Raw genomic sequence first — 17,835 nt, 5'->3', positions numbered from 1 at the left:
TGAGGCAACCCATTTTGTTTGACTTGGTTCCACAGATAAATATTGTGAAAGTATCCGATCTAGGCCCGTAAAACTCGTCTATTGTGGGGGGTCCCTGGCATATCTTTTCAAATGGGGGACGCAGGCTAATAAGCGTCAATTTGGGGGTCCTTGACATGAAAAAGATTGAGAGCCACTGATGTTCTTTTTTTTTTTTACAAATCTTTATTTATAGTCTCATGAAATACAATACAAAACAAACACAAACAAATAAGTTATCAATACATCTATATGATCTATATAACATCATCAGAGCCAGGGGGATTTACTAACAGAAAACAGTAGATGGCTAGATGCCTCTTGGCAAACGTGACGTCACTGCCAGTAGACGTATGGGCGGGGCGTATACTGCAGATTGGCAGGAGGACGTCCTCATGAACTTAGAAACGTAACGTCAGTCAGTGAGTCGTGTGTGTGTGTGTGAGAGGGACGGATTAACAATCTTTGTTAAGAGGGATTTAAATCGGTTTGAAGACGCCAAAGAACGGACAGCACATTATATTACGTCGTTAGATAAACATTGACATTCCTTTTTTTCTCGTGGATATATAATATCGCAAGTCAAGATGGGGAGCTGCCTTACAGTGGGACCGAATGAAGCCATGGTTGTCTCCGGTAGGCGTTCCCTCTTCGTGTCTGTCATGCTAACGCTGCTATACTAGCTGGCCTGTTAGCTCTGGTCCAGAGCGAGCGGTGCTCCTCCCATGGACGGAAAATTCCACTGCTGTGCGAGGTCTCCAACTTTAGTAAAAAACAAACAAAACTATTTCGCTACTCACCGAAACAAAGGCAGTTTTGTGTTGTTGAATGTCTATTCTCCAGGGTGGGTAGCCTCTCAGGACCTTCTCTGTATAATGCACCTTTTTTTGGGGCGGAAAATCAAATATGTCCGCCAGATGTAAATGATGTTATTTATTACTCCACTGCGCCCTCTACAGACCTGGACGATATTAATTACCATTCACCAGAACTGTAGAGGGCGCAGGTGAGTAAAATAAAATAATTTCCGTCTGGCGATCATATTTTATTTTCTTCCCAAAAAAGTGTATTATACAGAGAAGGTGTGGTCCTCCGACGTTTCCCACCGTAGAGAATAATCTTTCAACAACACAAAACAGCCTTTGTTTGATGAGTAGCTAAATCGTTTCCTTTATTATTATTTTTTTTTTACTAAAGTTGGAGACCTCGCACCTCAGTCCATAATGGGAATAGCACCCGCTCCTAACAGAGCGTTAGCGAGAACTCGCTAACGCTATCCTATCTAGGATAGGATATTCTGTACATCTCTATACATTACACCTGTAGCCACTAGCCAGCCATTGATGATGTTAAATGAAATTAAACGAAACGATTAAGACAATCCTAAGCAATGAATCTGCTGCACTCTCAGTCAACAGCGTACTGTAATAACGTTAGCATAAACACACCATACACACGTTAGCCTCAGGTGGTTTGGTTTGGTTTGTTGTGCAAACACAGCCGTGAAGATGGAGCTCAAATTACTACCCTAACCCTACTGTCAAGGAAGGAACCCAAGGCCTGTGTTGGGACCGTTTGACACCCTCCTCAAGACAAAAGTTACCTCTAACTCAGTGGTTCTCAAACTTTTTCATGTCAAGGACCCCCCAATTGACACTTATTAGCCTGCGGACCCCCATTTGAAAAGATAAGCCAGGGACCCCCATAAGAGAAGATTTTTACGGCTCTCTAGCAGTGATTCTCAACCATTTTAATTTCAAGGACCCCCAGTTTGACATGCATTAGTGCTACAGACCCCCATTTAATGCCATTTATATCTCTGGGACCCCAATTTATATTGTAAAATCAATGTTAATTTAACTCCGAGAGTGTACGGGTCCATTTGGTTCCATTTGTACACTCAAAGAGTTTCAGAACCATAAGGGTCCATTTGGTTCCTAACTATCCATCATTTAGCTGGGGACCCCCTGGAACTCCCTCAAGGACCCCTGGGGGTCCCCGGACCCCACTTTGAGAACCAATGATATAAACTATTCACAATTTATTCCTAATGTTCAAGTGTTTTTTTTCTACATTTTTGGCATTTCACTGAAGCCTAAATAAACATGGCTCTCCTGGTGAGGATGTGGTGTGTGGGGCGGGGGTAGTTTATGTCAGTGGTGTAAAGTAACTAAGTACATTTACTCAAGTAGTACTGTACTTACAATTTTGATTATTATTTTTTTTTTACTTTACTGGAGTATTTCCAATTTTCTATACTTTTACTTCTACTCCAATACATCTCAGAGGCAAATACTGTACTTTTACGAGTTACTTTTTGTAGATTGTTATTTACTATTACATTTACAAAACATACATATTAACCACTTCAGCCCTAAATATACTCCGGCTATTTGAATAGCTGATCTACAAGCTCACAATGCTTCGCATTGGCGTTGTGAGCTTGTAGATCAGCTATTTTCAAAATATTTTAATGCATTTTGAAAAATTTAAACAGGACATTCTGCATAAGGAGTACTTTTACTTTTGGTGCTTTAAGTATACATTTTGATGCCAATACTTTTGTACTTTTTTACTCAAGTACATTTTGAATACCAGACTTTTACTTAACAGAGTATTCCTACATTGTGGTATTGATACTTTTACTTAAGTTAAAAATGAGAGTACTTCTTCCACCGCTGGTTTATGTTTTGCTGGCTCTTTGTGGTTGTACTCACTGTACCTTTGCCCTGCTAGTTTGTGGAACCTGTTCAACAACAGCAACATGTTTTTCCTCTCCACACGATATCTGGGCCTGCCAATTGTCTGAGGACTTTAAAATGCAAGATAGTTGCTACTAGAATGGTGTCAAGAACAGCTGCTAACAAACCTACTTTGGAAACCAGACATGTCAACGCCACAATGTTTCCACACAGTTTTAACAACAGAAGAGATTGTCTCTAGTTATGTGAAGCATTTAGAGACAGACTTGTGAGTCTATTGCTATTGTTTCTGTTCAATCAAGGATCCTAGAGCAAGCAAACTATGCCAGGGTATGTTATAGCTAGGTAAAATATTAATACTTTATTCTCTTCCAACAGGTGGCTGTTGTGGGCACGATAACAAGACCTACGTGGTGGGAGGATATGCCTGGGCATGGTGCCTCCTCTCAAACGTTAAAAGGTGATGATGCTATAGAAACACTACTAGACACAAACATATTAGTGTTAAGTATGCATTGACAACAACCCACCACTAAGCAATGAATGTAGAACTACGACAAAGTGTAGGGACATACAGGACTTACATAATACACTAACATATGTGGCTGAATATTATAATTGGCCCGCTGGCCCAGACGCGCTATTGAGATACTCCCGGCCAGCTGACTCGGCATTTCGCTTGTCCGCTTGCGCCGGTTAATATATTTCCTTCAAAATAAAAAAGTGTAGCACATGATTTCACAGACTTTTACTACAGTATGACACTGGTATTTTGTCATTGTCATTTTATGAAATCAAACCCGATGTTAAAAGGCAGCCAAATAAGTTTTACCTAGCCAAAAAAAAAGGATATGTTCCAATTCCAATATAGAATTCAGTTTTTTTTTAAATAAATTACTTTTGCATCAGATTAGTTCATTTTCTTCATTACGAGGCTAAATTCCCAACTATTATTTGCCAAATCAAAAATGTGTTCCTGGCCAATAGTTACAATGATGATGGGCCAGTGATCTTGAAAGAGCACTGGCCTACATGTCTATATAATTCTATTAATAGTTCATACATTATGCATATCCTGGTCAGTCCAAGTGCAGATGGCCAGACCGTCTGGACAGAAATCGGTATGGTATTTAGCATTTTATTTTCTACTTAAAAAAAATAAATATTTATTATTATTATTATTATTATGTTTTACTCTTGAAGCTTAGCTGTATATCTCAACTCTCTGTATCTGTCCTGTGTCATACCTCCAGCGGTGCTGCTATGACAACTGAATTTGCCTCGTGGGATAAATAAAGGTTTACCTATTTAACTTAATAACCTCTGGTGAATCATTCGAATAGTAGATCTCAGTCATATATGTAGAAAAAGAACTAGCAAGTGGCTGGTTCTAATGTAAACAATAATGACTCAAATGGGGCAAGCCAAGTGTATTTTCATGGAAATAAGAAGAGGCACTCCGTTTCATACGTTAATGTGTTTAACTTGCAGGATACTCGTTTTAAACCAAATGCCGTCCTCAGAGCAGGTAACCAGGGATGACCTCAGACTGCATAAGTCATTTTTTTCACTTTTTTTTTATCCCACGATTTTTGTAACCCATTTTTTTCACCCAGTGCCAATTGCCTAAACTTGTAATCCTGGGCACTACTCTCCCTCTGCCACCCTGGGGAGAGCCCAGAACTGAGCTCGTGCTTCCTTCAATGCATGAGGAGTGAGCAGGACCGCTTCTTATCACCTGACAGGGGGGAGTTTCCCCGGTAGGACGTAGCGTGTGGAAGGAACACGTTATTCCAACCAGTTCCTTTCCCCTCCATCAGGTGCCCTGGCTGACCAGGGGGAGGCAGTATAGAGACCAGGATTACTGCGTGCTTTTTTGTGAGGGTACCTACCCTGCATACGTTACTTGAATGTTGTGCTGTTTTGAGACGTTCCTTGATTTTCCTCCCAGCAAGTGTAAGTGGATTACTCTGGCATGACAGATGAGGCGTTCCATTCCAACTCATTTGGAAAATAGTCTGGAGGTTTCTGAAAGCACAGCAGCGATGGATGGGCTCTTATCAAATGACTTTCTGTTATCTTGAAATCCCAGAGCGGGCACAACCACTCTGTAATCAACTGTAATCAAAGGCCATCAGGAGGAAAGCGGTTCTCGCAGCTTTTAGCTCCGTGACTTTTGTTGTCTCTTAACCCATTCATTAAGACCGGGAAAGCATCTGTCATTTTAGATTTGAACCACTTTAACCATTATTTTATACTTTTGGTTATTGAAAAATAGCAGATATACAAGCTCATGCAGACATGAGCTTGTATATCTGCTATTTAAAAAAAAATCATGAACATTTGTGCAAACATTGGTAACTCAAATCTTTGATTCTGGGGGTCCCTGGAACAACATATTTTGAGATGGGGGGTCCGTGACCAAATACATATAATTTTGGGGGTCCTTGACATGAAAATGTTTGAGAACCACAAATGTTATAGCAACATACGATTTTCAGAAAACTTTTAGGATTTAGAAGACATTTGTAGATGGATTGCATGGGTTCCAGTGGAACCCTTGAGTGTTTCCAGTGGAAACATTGTAAAGTATGATATATAGTCCATATATTGTAACCTGCTTTACACACGGAGTCCCAAGAAAGGCCTCCTTTTTCAGTTAGGCTGTGTGCACATCTCTAATTGTTGATTGACAAGCAAGGCACTTTCCCCTAGTTACAACCAAGAGTGCTTTGTTATGAGTGCAGTCTTTGAGTTAATGATTTGCAGTAGATCTTCATAGTTCATCAACATGTAAAAAAAAAAGTTAATGTTTGCAACAACAGAAGTACCAAATATCCTATTATTCTAAAGCCCTGCTTGTAACCACTAGAGGCCATTATGCAGTTCTTTAGGGTTCATCGCCTTGTGATTTGCCTATTAGATTATGAGAAAGCGTGTGCAAAGTTTGCACATTTTCGCCTGCGGATGGCGCTAGAGAAAAGGTTGTGGGGGCCCTCAAACAGCTATGATGAATCCTCCTGGGAGTATGAATGCACTCAAGCATGTTTCATGACAATCCGGCCATTGGATTTTGAGATATCTTGTGTGCAAGTGGAACATTTGGATGGATGGACTGACATCTTTAGAGCCTAGCTTGGTGAAAAATGACCTCACTGCAACTGGAAAGTACAGCATTCGTAAATGACCCCATGTGACTCCTCAGTTATATTGTTACCAAAGATTGTTAATTTAGGAAGATACACCATCCCAATTGGAGCCACTAGAGGCGACATGGTACACAAATCCTACAAATGGTCTCCTAAGGGTGGGCGCCGGCCTCTGGCGACAAATCTCGCGAACGTCCAATGTTGACTGGTGCTAGATCCCGTGAGAGTGTGTTGCTGGGACGGAGAAATGTCGATAATAAAGTTGATTTTCTCCTGATTTGTCTCTCTGAAAAAAAGCCAATTTAGTTTCAAAATGTTCGGAATATTATGTCGCTTGTGACGATCTGGTCCAATATTTAGTTCAGTGAACATGGAGCTAAAGAATGGTTCAGAAGCTGTGTTCACGTTCACTATCCCATTGAAATGAATACACTCCAACCTTACTTCCTGTCTCCTAAAAAGGCGTCCGCCCACTTCACACAGATACGGGAAGTAAGCCGGAGATGGTGGGTCTTGCTATTTCCTTCTTGGTTGTTACTAACGGTATCAGCACACAGGATGTGATGTAACAATATTGTTACATACTATTAAGACAAATATGTAAGAAACTATCTATTTGACTTTTATTTTAAAAGTCTCCTTTATTCTGAGTACCGTGGTTGTATATTCATTACTACTAGTTGTTTGTAAAGTTGGTGCCTTGGCAATGTAGAAATTGCTTGGTTTTCTACACAATTGCACTTCTGGAACAAAATGCCTGAAATGTAAATGTAAATGTATTTTATTGTCTTCACCTCACTTTATAGGATTACCTTAGAGATCATGACTCTGCAGCCCAGATGTGAGGACGTGGAGACAGCAGAGGGGGTGGCCCTTACTGTCACAGGAGTGGCTCAGGTAAAACTTAATCTACAGATGACATTATGTGAAATCAGATATACCGGCATATGTGAAATTTAGAACGTTACCATCATGTGCAGGTGTGTACATGTCATTTGAAACATAAGCAGGGGTGCACATAACTTTTTTGGTCCAGTACTCAGAAGAGCACCTGGAGATGTTACTTGGTGCTCACCAAATAAATGGTCCGGTGCCCCCCCAAGGTTGCCCTGTGCTGCGCTGATTTTATCCGCCAGATTGGGACGTTCACGGCATATTTTGCACCATCACGGTGCGTTCATCATCGTGCAGGTGGGGGAAGAAAGATCACATTTGTAATCACAAGATTACAAATTAGCTGCTGCTACAATGTTTGTACATCCCAGTCGCCTACAACCGACTTGCACTTTCACATCACATGGACCATTACCAGATTAATATAATATAGCACTATAGTCATGTTATTGTTATAAGGACATCTAATAGTAGTTATCTAAAAGTGTTTTAAATTAGGAAAAAAAGGCACATTTAAACTAGCTTAGACATAAATGCAGAACCCATGCACTTTGTAAATATTTAATTATTGATTAAATGACTTATTTTCACATGGAAAACTTTTTGCGGCCTAAAAATCTAGTAACGCTGATCAGAGCACTACATCACACGTCAACGCTTGCCCAATCAAATCTGTATGTTAGGCTTGTGACAAGTTACATTTGGGGAAGTGAAATCGCTTTTAGTCATGTTATATTACACTAGACGGCAGTTTTATAGCACCACAAAAATCAACAGGTTACCATCACCAGTGATTTGCCACAGTCGGTACTCTGTAGGCAAAGTAGGTGGAAAAAAACAACATATCAGTATGTTGTTTTATTAAATGTTGTCTGACGTCGAATCGTGCTGAACTGTCCTAATATGTAGCGGCACCTGTTACATTGAGAGCCTGAAACAATCAATTGAATAACAACTCAGATTATCTCCATTGCACCAAGCTACAGCACACAAGCGTGCACTTGGCAGGGTCAGTCCACGAGCCATAGAGAGTCGCTCACCTATAGACACATCAAACACATATTTGAGGGGTGAAATGCATCGCTGCTCAGTTTGCCATTGCTCACGGTGATTAATCACTTTCATGTTCGCTTGCTCATGTTACAAGGAAAGATAAGACAAGGAATATTTGAGAGTGCTCTATGCTTCCCAGTCCCTAAAACACTCCAAAAAGAAAAACCCTTCAAACCCACTTGCCCGTTCGGGCAACCAGAAAGCAAACTTCACTTGCCTGAATAGTTTTTTTTACTTGCCCCAGGCACTTGGGCAACCGTTAGTGTCAACCCCTGTCACCCCTGAAAGCCATGATGTTATAGACCCTGTCTTGTTCTGTTTTCACTGAGCGGAGCTCTCTGTATTTTTTTATTCAGGTGAAAGTCATGACGGACCTTGACTTGCTGGCAATGGCTTGTGAGCAGTTTCTGGGTAAATCCGTGGTGGAAATTAAAGCAGTGGTCTTGCAAACCTTGGAAGGACACCTGCGCTCCATTCTAGGTGTGAACATTTTCTCTTGACTTTCTGACTGGTCATGTCATTTTAATAATGATGATTATAGCTCCAGTGATTTGGCTTTGGCTTCACTAATTTTTCCCTTCTGATTTTTAAATACAGCCTACTTCACATGGAGTAAAATGCTATGGGGTGGGGATGTGTTAAATCATCACCAAGAGGTGTTTAAATATGCTCCATAAATACAGGCACCCTGACAGTGGAACAGATCTACCAGGACAGGGACCAGTTTGCAAAGCTGGTAAGGGAGGTGGCCTCACCCGATGTGGGCAGGATGGGCATCGAGATTCTCAGCTTCACCATTAAGGTAGGTCAAAATAGGGTGCCTGGTGGCAAAGCCAGTTGGCGCAGTCTGATTCTCGTCATGTCTTGCATGTGTCCCCTTTCTCTGGCCTCGGTTTGCTGTCTCTCTACACAAAAAACTAAACTAAACTAAAAAAACTAAAACTAATCTTTAAAGTATGGTAGGTCAACCTGGCTGTGAAAAGCAACAGCACATCACCATTTTGATTCCAGTAATTACAGATAATGCCTCTATTGCAGTCATCCAGAATTACTGATTTAAAATCCAGATGCCAAAAAATGTGCAGTTGTCCTAGTAGCTAGCGAGTCTTCATAACAACTAACTGAAGCATAATGGGAGTGACCATACCTCTATGGTATACTGTAGTTAGCTTGTTAGCACAGGCCTCAATGAAATGTGGTCTGTTGTTTTCATTTAGTCTCTCAATGATTTAGTGTGTATTCTTTGAGATCAGCTTAAGAATATGTTGAGAAATGTATCTTCGAGTAATAAAACCTCATATGTTGGTGTGTGCCAGTAATTGACCGGATAGTGCACATAACGGCAACATCGATGGTTCAATTCCAGATCTAAATAAAGCAAAGATTGCTCAAAATAAGAGAACTCATACATTTATATTTTGTCTGTGGATGGATGTTAATACTTATTCATGTCTATTCCAGGATGTATTTGATAAGGTGGATTACCTGAGCTCACTTGGGAAGACTCAGACTGCAGCTGTTCAGAGGGATGCAGACATCGGTGTGGCCGAGGCTGAGAGAGATGCTGGGATACGGGTAAGTAGGCCCCGGCTTGGTTATTGATGATGAATGGCTTCCATAAAGTGCTCGCCACAAAAATGAAAGCTTCTTTGCATCTTACCACAACCAATGCAACATCATATGTATGGGAGCATGTATAATAAGTGTATTAGTACTTATGACTTATTTTCTCTGCACAATTTTAGGAGGCAGAGTGTAAGAGGGAGATGATGGATATGAAGTTTCAGGCAGATACCAAAATGGCTGACTCGAAACGGGAGCTGGATTTGCAGAAAGCTTCTTTCAACCAAGAAGTCAACACCAAGGTCAGTACTTGAGCTTTGAAATTGCCTTTCAAGCACTCCCTGCGGCCCAATGGCATCGCTTAAACACAGTTATGTTTGGCTTTTTAAAACGGTGATGTTGACTCAGCTATTGACATTGTGTGCATGTGGGTGTCTGTCCGTCCGTCTGTCCGTCCGTCTGTTCATCTGTCTCTGTGTCTGTCATCTGTCTTTCTCTCTCAGAAAGCAGAGGCCCAGCTGGCCTACGAGTTACAGGCAGCCAAGGAGCAGCAGAAAATCCGACTTGAGGAGATTGAGATTGAGGTGGTGCAGAGAAAGAAGCAGATCACCATTGAGGAGAAGGAGATCGACCGTACCGAAAAGGAGCTGATCGCCACTGTTAGGAGGCCCGCTGAGGCAGAGGCCTACAAAATAAAGCAGTTGGCCGAGGGACATAAGTGAGTGTGTTCCCATCTATAGGACACACCATTTCCATTTGCATTGATCATGTGTTGTCCATACTGCTGATTTCGGCTATATTCTATTCCATGTGAAATCTTTCAATTTGTAGTTGATTCTACTGTATATTTAAGTTGCTTTTCGATGCTAGATTCTAAATGCTTGTGTCACCACATTGCAGTTGCCCCAGCTGTAATGAAGACAACATAGATTGAAGTATAGTTGGCTTACAGTAATAAAATCTAGGAGTTTTCTTGCTAAAAACAAAATAATTGAAATGTTGTCTTACCATTTAGTGCCTCGGTAACATTTCCATACCATTCTTTCCAAGCAAAGATGGAATATAGTTGAGTGTGCAAAAATGGAAGAGGGGAATTGGCTACCAGAGATGGCAGTGTCTGTTTTCTTCTCTCAGGTTGCAGAAGGTTCTGATAGCCCAGGCCCAAGCAGAGAAGATCAAAAAAATCGGTGGTGCAGAGGCAGGCTCCATCGAGGCAATCGGCAAGGCGCAGGCTGAGACGATGAGGCTGAAGGCTGCTGCCTACCAGCAGTACGGAGAGACGGCCCAGATTGCCCTGGTCCTTGAGGCCCTGCCAAAGGTAACACACAGTGATTGTGGACTGATGCTGTTGAGTTTGCAGATCTATTTGACCTTATGTAATCTGGCTAGTAAGGTCTATAATTAAAACAACAGTTATGGGAGAAATTGATGTCGAAGATTTGATGCAATATGATGTCATGGAATTTTACGTGACCTTAGATTTATGGATACCAGGATTGCTACATCGTGAGTGACTCACTTGTCATGAGACCGCTGTTTATGACATACTTCTGCCATGTGATAAAGAGACTTTTAATATTTCCGGTATGATCCTTAACTGATTCACTGCCAATCACGTAGATCTACGCGAACCTATTTAAAGCCGCCACGTGCCAATCGCGTAGATCTACGTGAACTAAAAAAATATATATATATATATATATAATTTTTTTCCCCCCAATTTGACCCAAAGACCAAGGAGATATGATTTTTCGAAGATCTAGACTCCTATCCACTTCCTTGTTAACTTAAAACTTAAAAATTCTGTATCTCGGCTCCTGAGTACTTTTTTTTTTTCAATGAAAAACTCTGGCACTGGCTAAAAAAATATGAAAATACCTCTGGCAGTTAATGGGTTAAAGGTGCAGTAAATGATATTGTTTGTTAAAATAAGTTAAAAAGCTCAATATTTGAATAGCAATCATTGCTATAGTGTGTTGATTTGGTAAAAGGGGTCTCCCTGTCTCTCCAGTTTCTTTAGTAAACAGAAAATGCATTTTCTGGTCGGGATACCAACTTTATCCAATGAGGAGTGAGAAATCAAAGGATGCAGCATAAAAACGTGAAATTGGAAAGAATGATACAGACACAAAATTTAAACTGGAACACTATAAAATTGAAGCTGATAAATGGGTAATCTCTCATGATTGGATGAAATTGACATTGACATTTAATAAAGAGCTGGAGAGACAGGGAAACCCCTCTTATTGAACCAACACTGACTACTAACTGAATATAGAGCTTTAACTCCACACAAAAAAGAGAACAATCACTTAACACTACCTTTAAACAATGTTACTGTTCCATATCTTCACAGATTGCTGCCAAGGTGGCAGCACCACTATCCAAGACCAGTGAGATTGTCATCCTGAGTGGGGACGGTGGCCGTGGAACAGGGGAGATAAACCGCCTCTTGGCTGAACTTCCTGTATCTATCAATGCTCTCACTGGAGTGGATATAACAAAGGTAATCATATGTGAACCAACAGTAGTTGCTTTAGTCCCACGATAACCCTATGACAATGTCATATCTAGGGAGGCAATATAAAAAATTATTGGCCAGTACTGATGCATATTTTACTTTTATCTGTCCTGGTTACACAGAATCCTTCATTGTACTTGTGATACCAGATTTATAACAACTGGTAGTTACATATTTACATATCATTTTCACGTCTTCATAATCTTATAAAATAATCAGATGTTAATTGATATGTTGTTATTCAAAAACAGTTGATTAAGCTTTTGCGGAGGTCTTGTACAGTTTCCTCATAGAACTGTTCAATGCAAGTGATACGTTTTTATGGGACGGGGCTGTGTATTCGTGTATCCATCCGTTTGTGATTAGCAGTTGCACTGTGGTTTCACATGCACGCTTGTCAACACAACTTCACAACCTCGCAGTGAACTAGTAATGGACGGTTGGATATTTCGCATTGCACAGATATTACATTTGATCTTGTTTTTATAAACTTTTTCGTAAGGCTGTGTATTGCAGCGCTTTCTGTTCAAATCCTCCTGAGATTTACAGTATAATAGTATGTTCGGTTTGGTTTTAAATGAACCATTCATTATATATATATATATATATATATATATATATATATATATATATATATATATATATATATATATATATATATATATATATATATATATATATATATTAGAGATGCGCGGATGGGTTATTTTGTCACCCAAATCCGCGTTAACAAGTTCATTATCCATCCGCCATCCACCCGCGGTACTTATATCATCCTATTTATAGATCCGCACCAACCGCACCAAATAATTGTTATTTTCCTGACGTTAGTTTTCTTATAAACAGTGTTACTCACCACTGTCGCGATGCAGTGACTGTATACAATCCACAACCATGGTAACAACAAGCGCACGTCTTCATTAAGTTACTTTCGCTTTCAACCACTTTGTTGCCATGTCGGCTTTTTATAAGCTTTTATAAGCGACTTTTAATATAATAAACTTTATTTATATAGCACCTTTCATGACATAAATGCAGCTCAAAGTGCTTTACAGAAAAAGAAAGAAAAAGTGAAATCAAAACACAAGGCAAAAACAATGCTCTGTGTTGCGACTTTTGGGCTTGTTTGGCATTTGTTTTGGGCTTGTTTTCATAGACCTGGCTACTTATTTCTCTCGCAACCTGGCAACACTGGCTGCCAGCAAAGCAACATGTCGTGAGCGGCTATTTTGTGCCTGGTGTAAAATGACGTAATATTAAAATACTACAAACGCACACACGGTGAAATTTAGTGCTTTTTAAAAGCTATTATAGGCCTATAGATTGATATCATTAATTTAATTCCCGCATTATTTCACCCGCGGTTTATCCAATATGAATTAATAATTATATTTGATTGACCCAAATCCACCCAAACTGCGGTTAACTGCGGCAACCGCGGCTAAAACCGCGATCCGCGCATCTCTAATATATATATATATATATATGAATAATTAAATCAAATTTGGAAACTGACACAAATATTCAGAAAAGTGTTAAATATTCATGTGCATTCCTAATAATATAAGTTCTATAAAATGCACATCTGCTTCATTTGAATCTTCTTTTGTTTTCAACAGATCCCTTTACTGCAGAAGATGACGAATGCTCAAGCCTAAATAAAGTGACTCCATATTACTCCGATATCTGTTGTATGCACTCACATTGACTGCCTTTATTACACTTGAAGATTTTTGTTCTTTTTATATATTGTATACAAGTGAATTTTTTGGAAAACCTCTGGTGCCTTAAGGCCAAATTATACTTTCTGCGTAGCCGTGAGGGTACACTATGTACAAGTCCACTGTCTGCGGACCCTCGCGGATACGCAGGCGTGGCAAGTATAATCAGGCCTTTACTTTCTACAGGACCAGAATATCTGCATGTACTGCTGCTCCTTTAAAAATGTTTGTTTTGCTCAGATTTTACCATGGGAGAAATTTGTTTTTCACAGTACTGTATGCATACTTTGGCCCTTTTGTATAAAGTTTTACAGGATTTTATGTTCATATTCAGTTCATATTGTCACTCAGGATAGGATCTTACCACTGAGCCTGACACCTTGTCTTAGGACTTTATACACAGTGGGCCCTGCTGTAGAGGACAATGCATCTCATAATGAATCTTTGTCAATTCATATACACATACCTTTTCTTTTGTTGTCGTAGAGTAAATGCAACCTAACTTCATTTCATGCCTGCACTCATAAACCCTATATATGAAACATTTAGCCTACTGTACACACACACACACACACACACACACACACACACACACACACACACCCCACCCCCTGATTTGCCCCTGTAATGAGTCTGTCTTGCATTATACATGTTACACTCCATTTTCATTCTGATTATTTTATTTGTCTTGCAGATTTATACAATGCAACAAGGTGCTCAAATTACACAAATTTGTTGTCGTCTTGACAGAAATTGCTTTTTTATCTGGAAATCATCTTGTTACAGGGAAATAGGGAATTCTATGCTAATCTAGCTTGCTTGTTGTGTTGTAATATTTGATATTATTTCAGTCATGCTTTGACCTCTGTTAAAAAAATCAAAAAAATGATATACGGGTGTTCTAGTAAGTGTAATTTAAGCATGATTTTGTGGACAAAACTGTCAAAAGAACAGTCTTGTAAGTCATTATTTAAATGAAAAGGCTTACTGTTAAGGGATCATTGTACATGGTGAATTGCCAAACACATACCAAATTGATTTGTTTAATGTTTTGTTTAGTGGTTTTACAAATTTGGATTTCTGGTAACAATGTTACATGATGATTCTAACCATTCACTTTATGAATAGATGATAAGCCATGTTAAGTACAGTAGTACTGTAGTCCATTTGGGCTTTTGGCCAGTAAAACGTCAAATTTTTGTAAGTGTCAGAGAGACATGCTTTTTGTTTTTAGAAAGTGCTGGTATATATCTTTATTGGTTTAATTGTGAAATGGGTTCTACATATGCTGACACTGTTGTACAGTGCATCACCTCACAATGTTTTAGTTGAAGTTTATATGAAGTGAAAACATCCATTTAAATGGTCATTACACGATGGTAACTGATTTGTAATGGAAGATTTTTTTTTATTCTACTTGCATATTTTTATTTGTTGTATTTCAATTTTCAAATGTCACAATGCTTGATTCTTTCTGTGATATTTCTTCTGTATAAAATGAGCATAGCAAAAAGTAGGACAGTTAATTCATCCCTAAAATGCTTGTATGGCAAGCTGATTTGGTGGTGGTATCCAAAATCCAATATGGCGTTAAGAAATGGGCTCATATGGAAAGTTGTAAGTAAAATACACAAAGGACTGTTAGTTGTGTAGATTGGGTTGGTCCCTCATTATTCCTGTTGATATGTTTTCTTCATTACAGCTATAGTAATTTGACAATACTGTGACAATGTTTGCTTTGCTTGTGCCAAGCAAAGGTTTGGTTGACAAAAACACTTCTGATAGCTTTAGTCGATGTAATTACTAAATATACCACTTTTAACAAAGACAATACCTTTGTCATGCTCAATGTGATGTATGTGAGTGTTTGTATCCATGCACACTATACGGTATCTCAAATGGCCATCGGAGTCTAAAATGTTGATCAGTGCATGTCCTCCATGTGTAATGCCCAATCTGTTGATCTAATAAATTCATTGCAATATTTACGCTGTCTGGAATGAAAGTCTACCTAAAGAAACATAATTTAGCATTTTAAAATAATGTAATTGATGATGTTTTCATAAGATGATCATCTATTCTAGGGTTTGGTACCATCCTGTTTCCTGGCTTACGCCTCACAACACTGATGACGGGACTGATTGCGTAAGATAATTATTACAGTTTTTTATTTTTATTTTTTACCACATTTTATTTTATTTACATTTATTTTTCACCTCTGGTGAACAACAGAACTCAACTAGCCTGGCTCCAGACCATAGTGCTCCAGAGTCCAGACTGAGTGCTTCAGTCTGATAATTAGTAGCCTGCCAGACTGATAACGTGGATATACTGTACTCACACGTTCCTCCACGGTATAAAATGTGAGTGTTCAGTACTTTATAAAGCAGCCGTTAGATAGATGTGAGAGTGTTCACCATAACATTTAGTATCCAGTAACCACTGCTTTGTGTGCAGTGGTGGTAAAAGTACAAAATTGTTTTACTTAAGTAAAAGTATCAATACTGCAATGTAGAAATACTCTGTTACAAGTAAAAGTCTGGAATAAAAAATTTGCTTGAGTAAAAGTAAAAAAGTATTCGTATCAAAATGTACTTAAAGTACCAAAAGTAGAAAGTACTCATTATGCAGAATGTCCATTTCACAACTTTTCAAATGTATAATAAAATGTATGTATACAAATGTTTTGAAAATAGCAGTGCTACAAGCTCACAAGCATTGTGAGCTTGTAGGTCGGCTATTTTCAAATGGCTAAAATGTATATAGGGCTGAAGTGGTTAATGTATGTTTTGTAATAATAATCAAAATCTATAAGTAACTAGTAGCCTAACTAAAGTTTTCAAATAATTGTAGTGGAGTAAAAGTACAATATTTGCCTCTGAGAGGTAGTGGAGTATAAGTAAAAGTATTGAAATATTTACAGTACTTGAGTGCTTAGTTACTTTACACCACTGTCCCTGCAGTCCTCCCCATAAAAGATCCAAAGAATTATCATAACATAGACATCATTTAAGTTAGCCTACAGTATTGGAAATTGTCCATACTGAGCTCAGGACCAAGTCTTTACAATCACAGAAAACCTTTATGATTTATTTTTCTGCAGACTAGCAAACATTATGATGAAACTGTATACAAATGACATTCAATGTTATGTAAGCTAGCTGGACAGAAATAAATATATTTGGCATCCTATGTGTAATAAAATAGGAACAACATAGGATAACTGTCCTATTTCATTACATGCATAATAGCATGCTCATAAACGGATGACAATGCTTAAATATACTTTTATATTTAGCTTGTTTGCACTTTTTTGTTTACTCTTTCTGGACACCCTGATGTCTTAAAACTTTTACATTGCCGTATTGCCGTAAGTACAAAAAATGTGTACTTTTTCCACCACTGGGTAACACGTAAGCAAGCTGTGACACTTACATGGAATTTTACATTATTAGTTGCATTGTTTGTTTTGCTGTCTGATAGTTTAATAGTTTTTGGCTTAAGCAGATGGAGTATCGTTTTCATTCAGTGATCATAATATGTTTATAGGATGATGTGTTTGCGCTGTAGGCTTAGCCATACACCCAGAAGGCTCTGGCCATACCCACACTGCAACAAATTGTCAACCATCAACTGGTGACAATAGATTAATAGTGTTGGCGGTTGACAATTTGTTGATCTGTGAGCCCAGCCCACCTGCTATTTACAGATATAACTGCCACATTATCTGTAGCCTATGCTCGGCTGAGTTCCTTTAATATGCAACTCTCTGGTATAGAGGATTCTATTTACTGTCCACCCCCCCCCCCCTCCCAGATGGTGTTAAACATACAAAACATTTACATTATCTGGTATTGTATTATTTAAAATATATTTATTTAAGATATTGTCATTGATTGGTAATAAATATGAGTCCCAGACTGCTGCAAGACATTGATGAACATCACAGAATTAAATTAACAGGCTAATTATCTCTGCTATGAACAATATGTTAATTGCTACCTAAACTCAGTGAACCAGAACAAGAATCAGAATCAACTTTGTCACATCACAGGTTTACAGGTGTAAATACGTGGCTGAAATTAGTTTTTTTGTGCAAGCTCCATCGTCTTTATTGTTTTCACCCCTACTGAACAAACACTCACAAATACACTCACTCACCAAATGGCAACAAAAGTAATTAAAAAAGTCAACCAAAGAACAAGATTTTTGTA

General features: G+C 38.8%; 1 protein-coding gene across 1 annotated transcript; it reads left to right on the top strand.

The window, feature by feature from the left end:
• Positions 1 to 421: 421 nt before the first annotated feature.
• flot2b (flotillin 2b) lies at positions 422 to 15,609 on the top strand. Its single transcript, XM_080429352.1, has 11 exons — positions 422 to 654; positions 3,099 to 3,180; positions 6,676 to 6,766; positions 8,173 to 8,296; positions 8,500 to 8,618; positions 9,278 to 9,391; positions 9,562 to 9,681; positions 9,883 to 10,097; positions 10,514 to 10,697; positions 11,736 to 11,885; positions 13,520 to 15,609. The coding sequence occupies exons 1-11, from the start codon at positions 606 to 608 to the stop codon at positions 13,556 to 13,558; spliced, it is 1,287 nt and encodes a 428-aa protein (XP_080285478.1). The 5' UTR covers positions 422 to 605; the 3' UTR covers positions 13,559 to 15,609.
• The last annotated feature ends 2,226 nt before the right edge of the window (positions 15,610 to 17,835 follow it).

The sequence above is a fragment of the Gymnoscopelus braueri genome (genome assembly GCF_963280865.1).
Source record: "Gymnoscopelus braueri genome assembly, chromosome: 5".
Taxonomy (NCBI): Eukaryota; Metazoa; Chordata; class Actinopteri; order Myctophiformes; family Myctophidae; genus Gymnoscopelus; species Gymnoscopelus braueri.
This window is presented reverse-complemented; position numbering and strand designations above follow the sequence as displayed.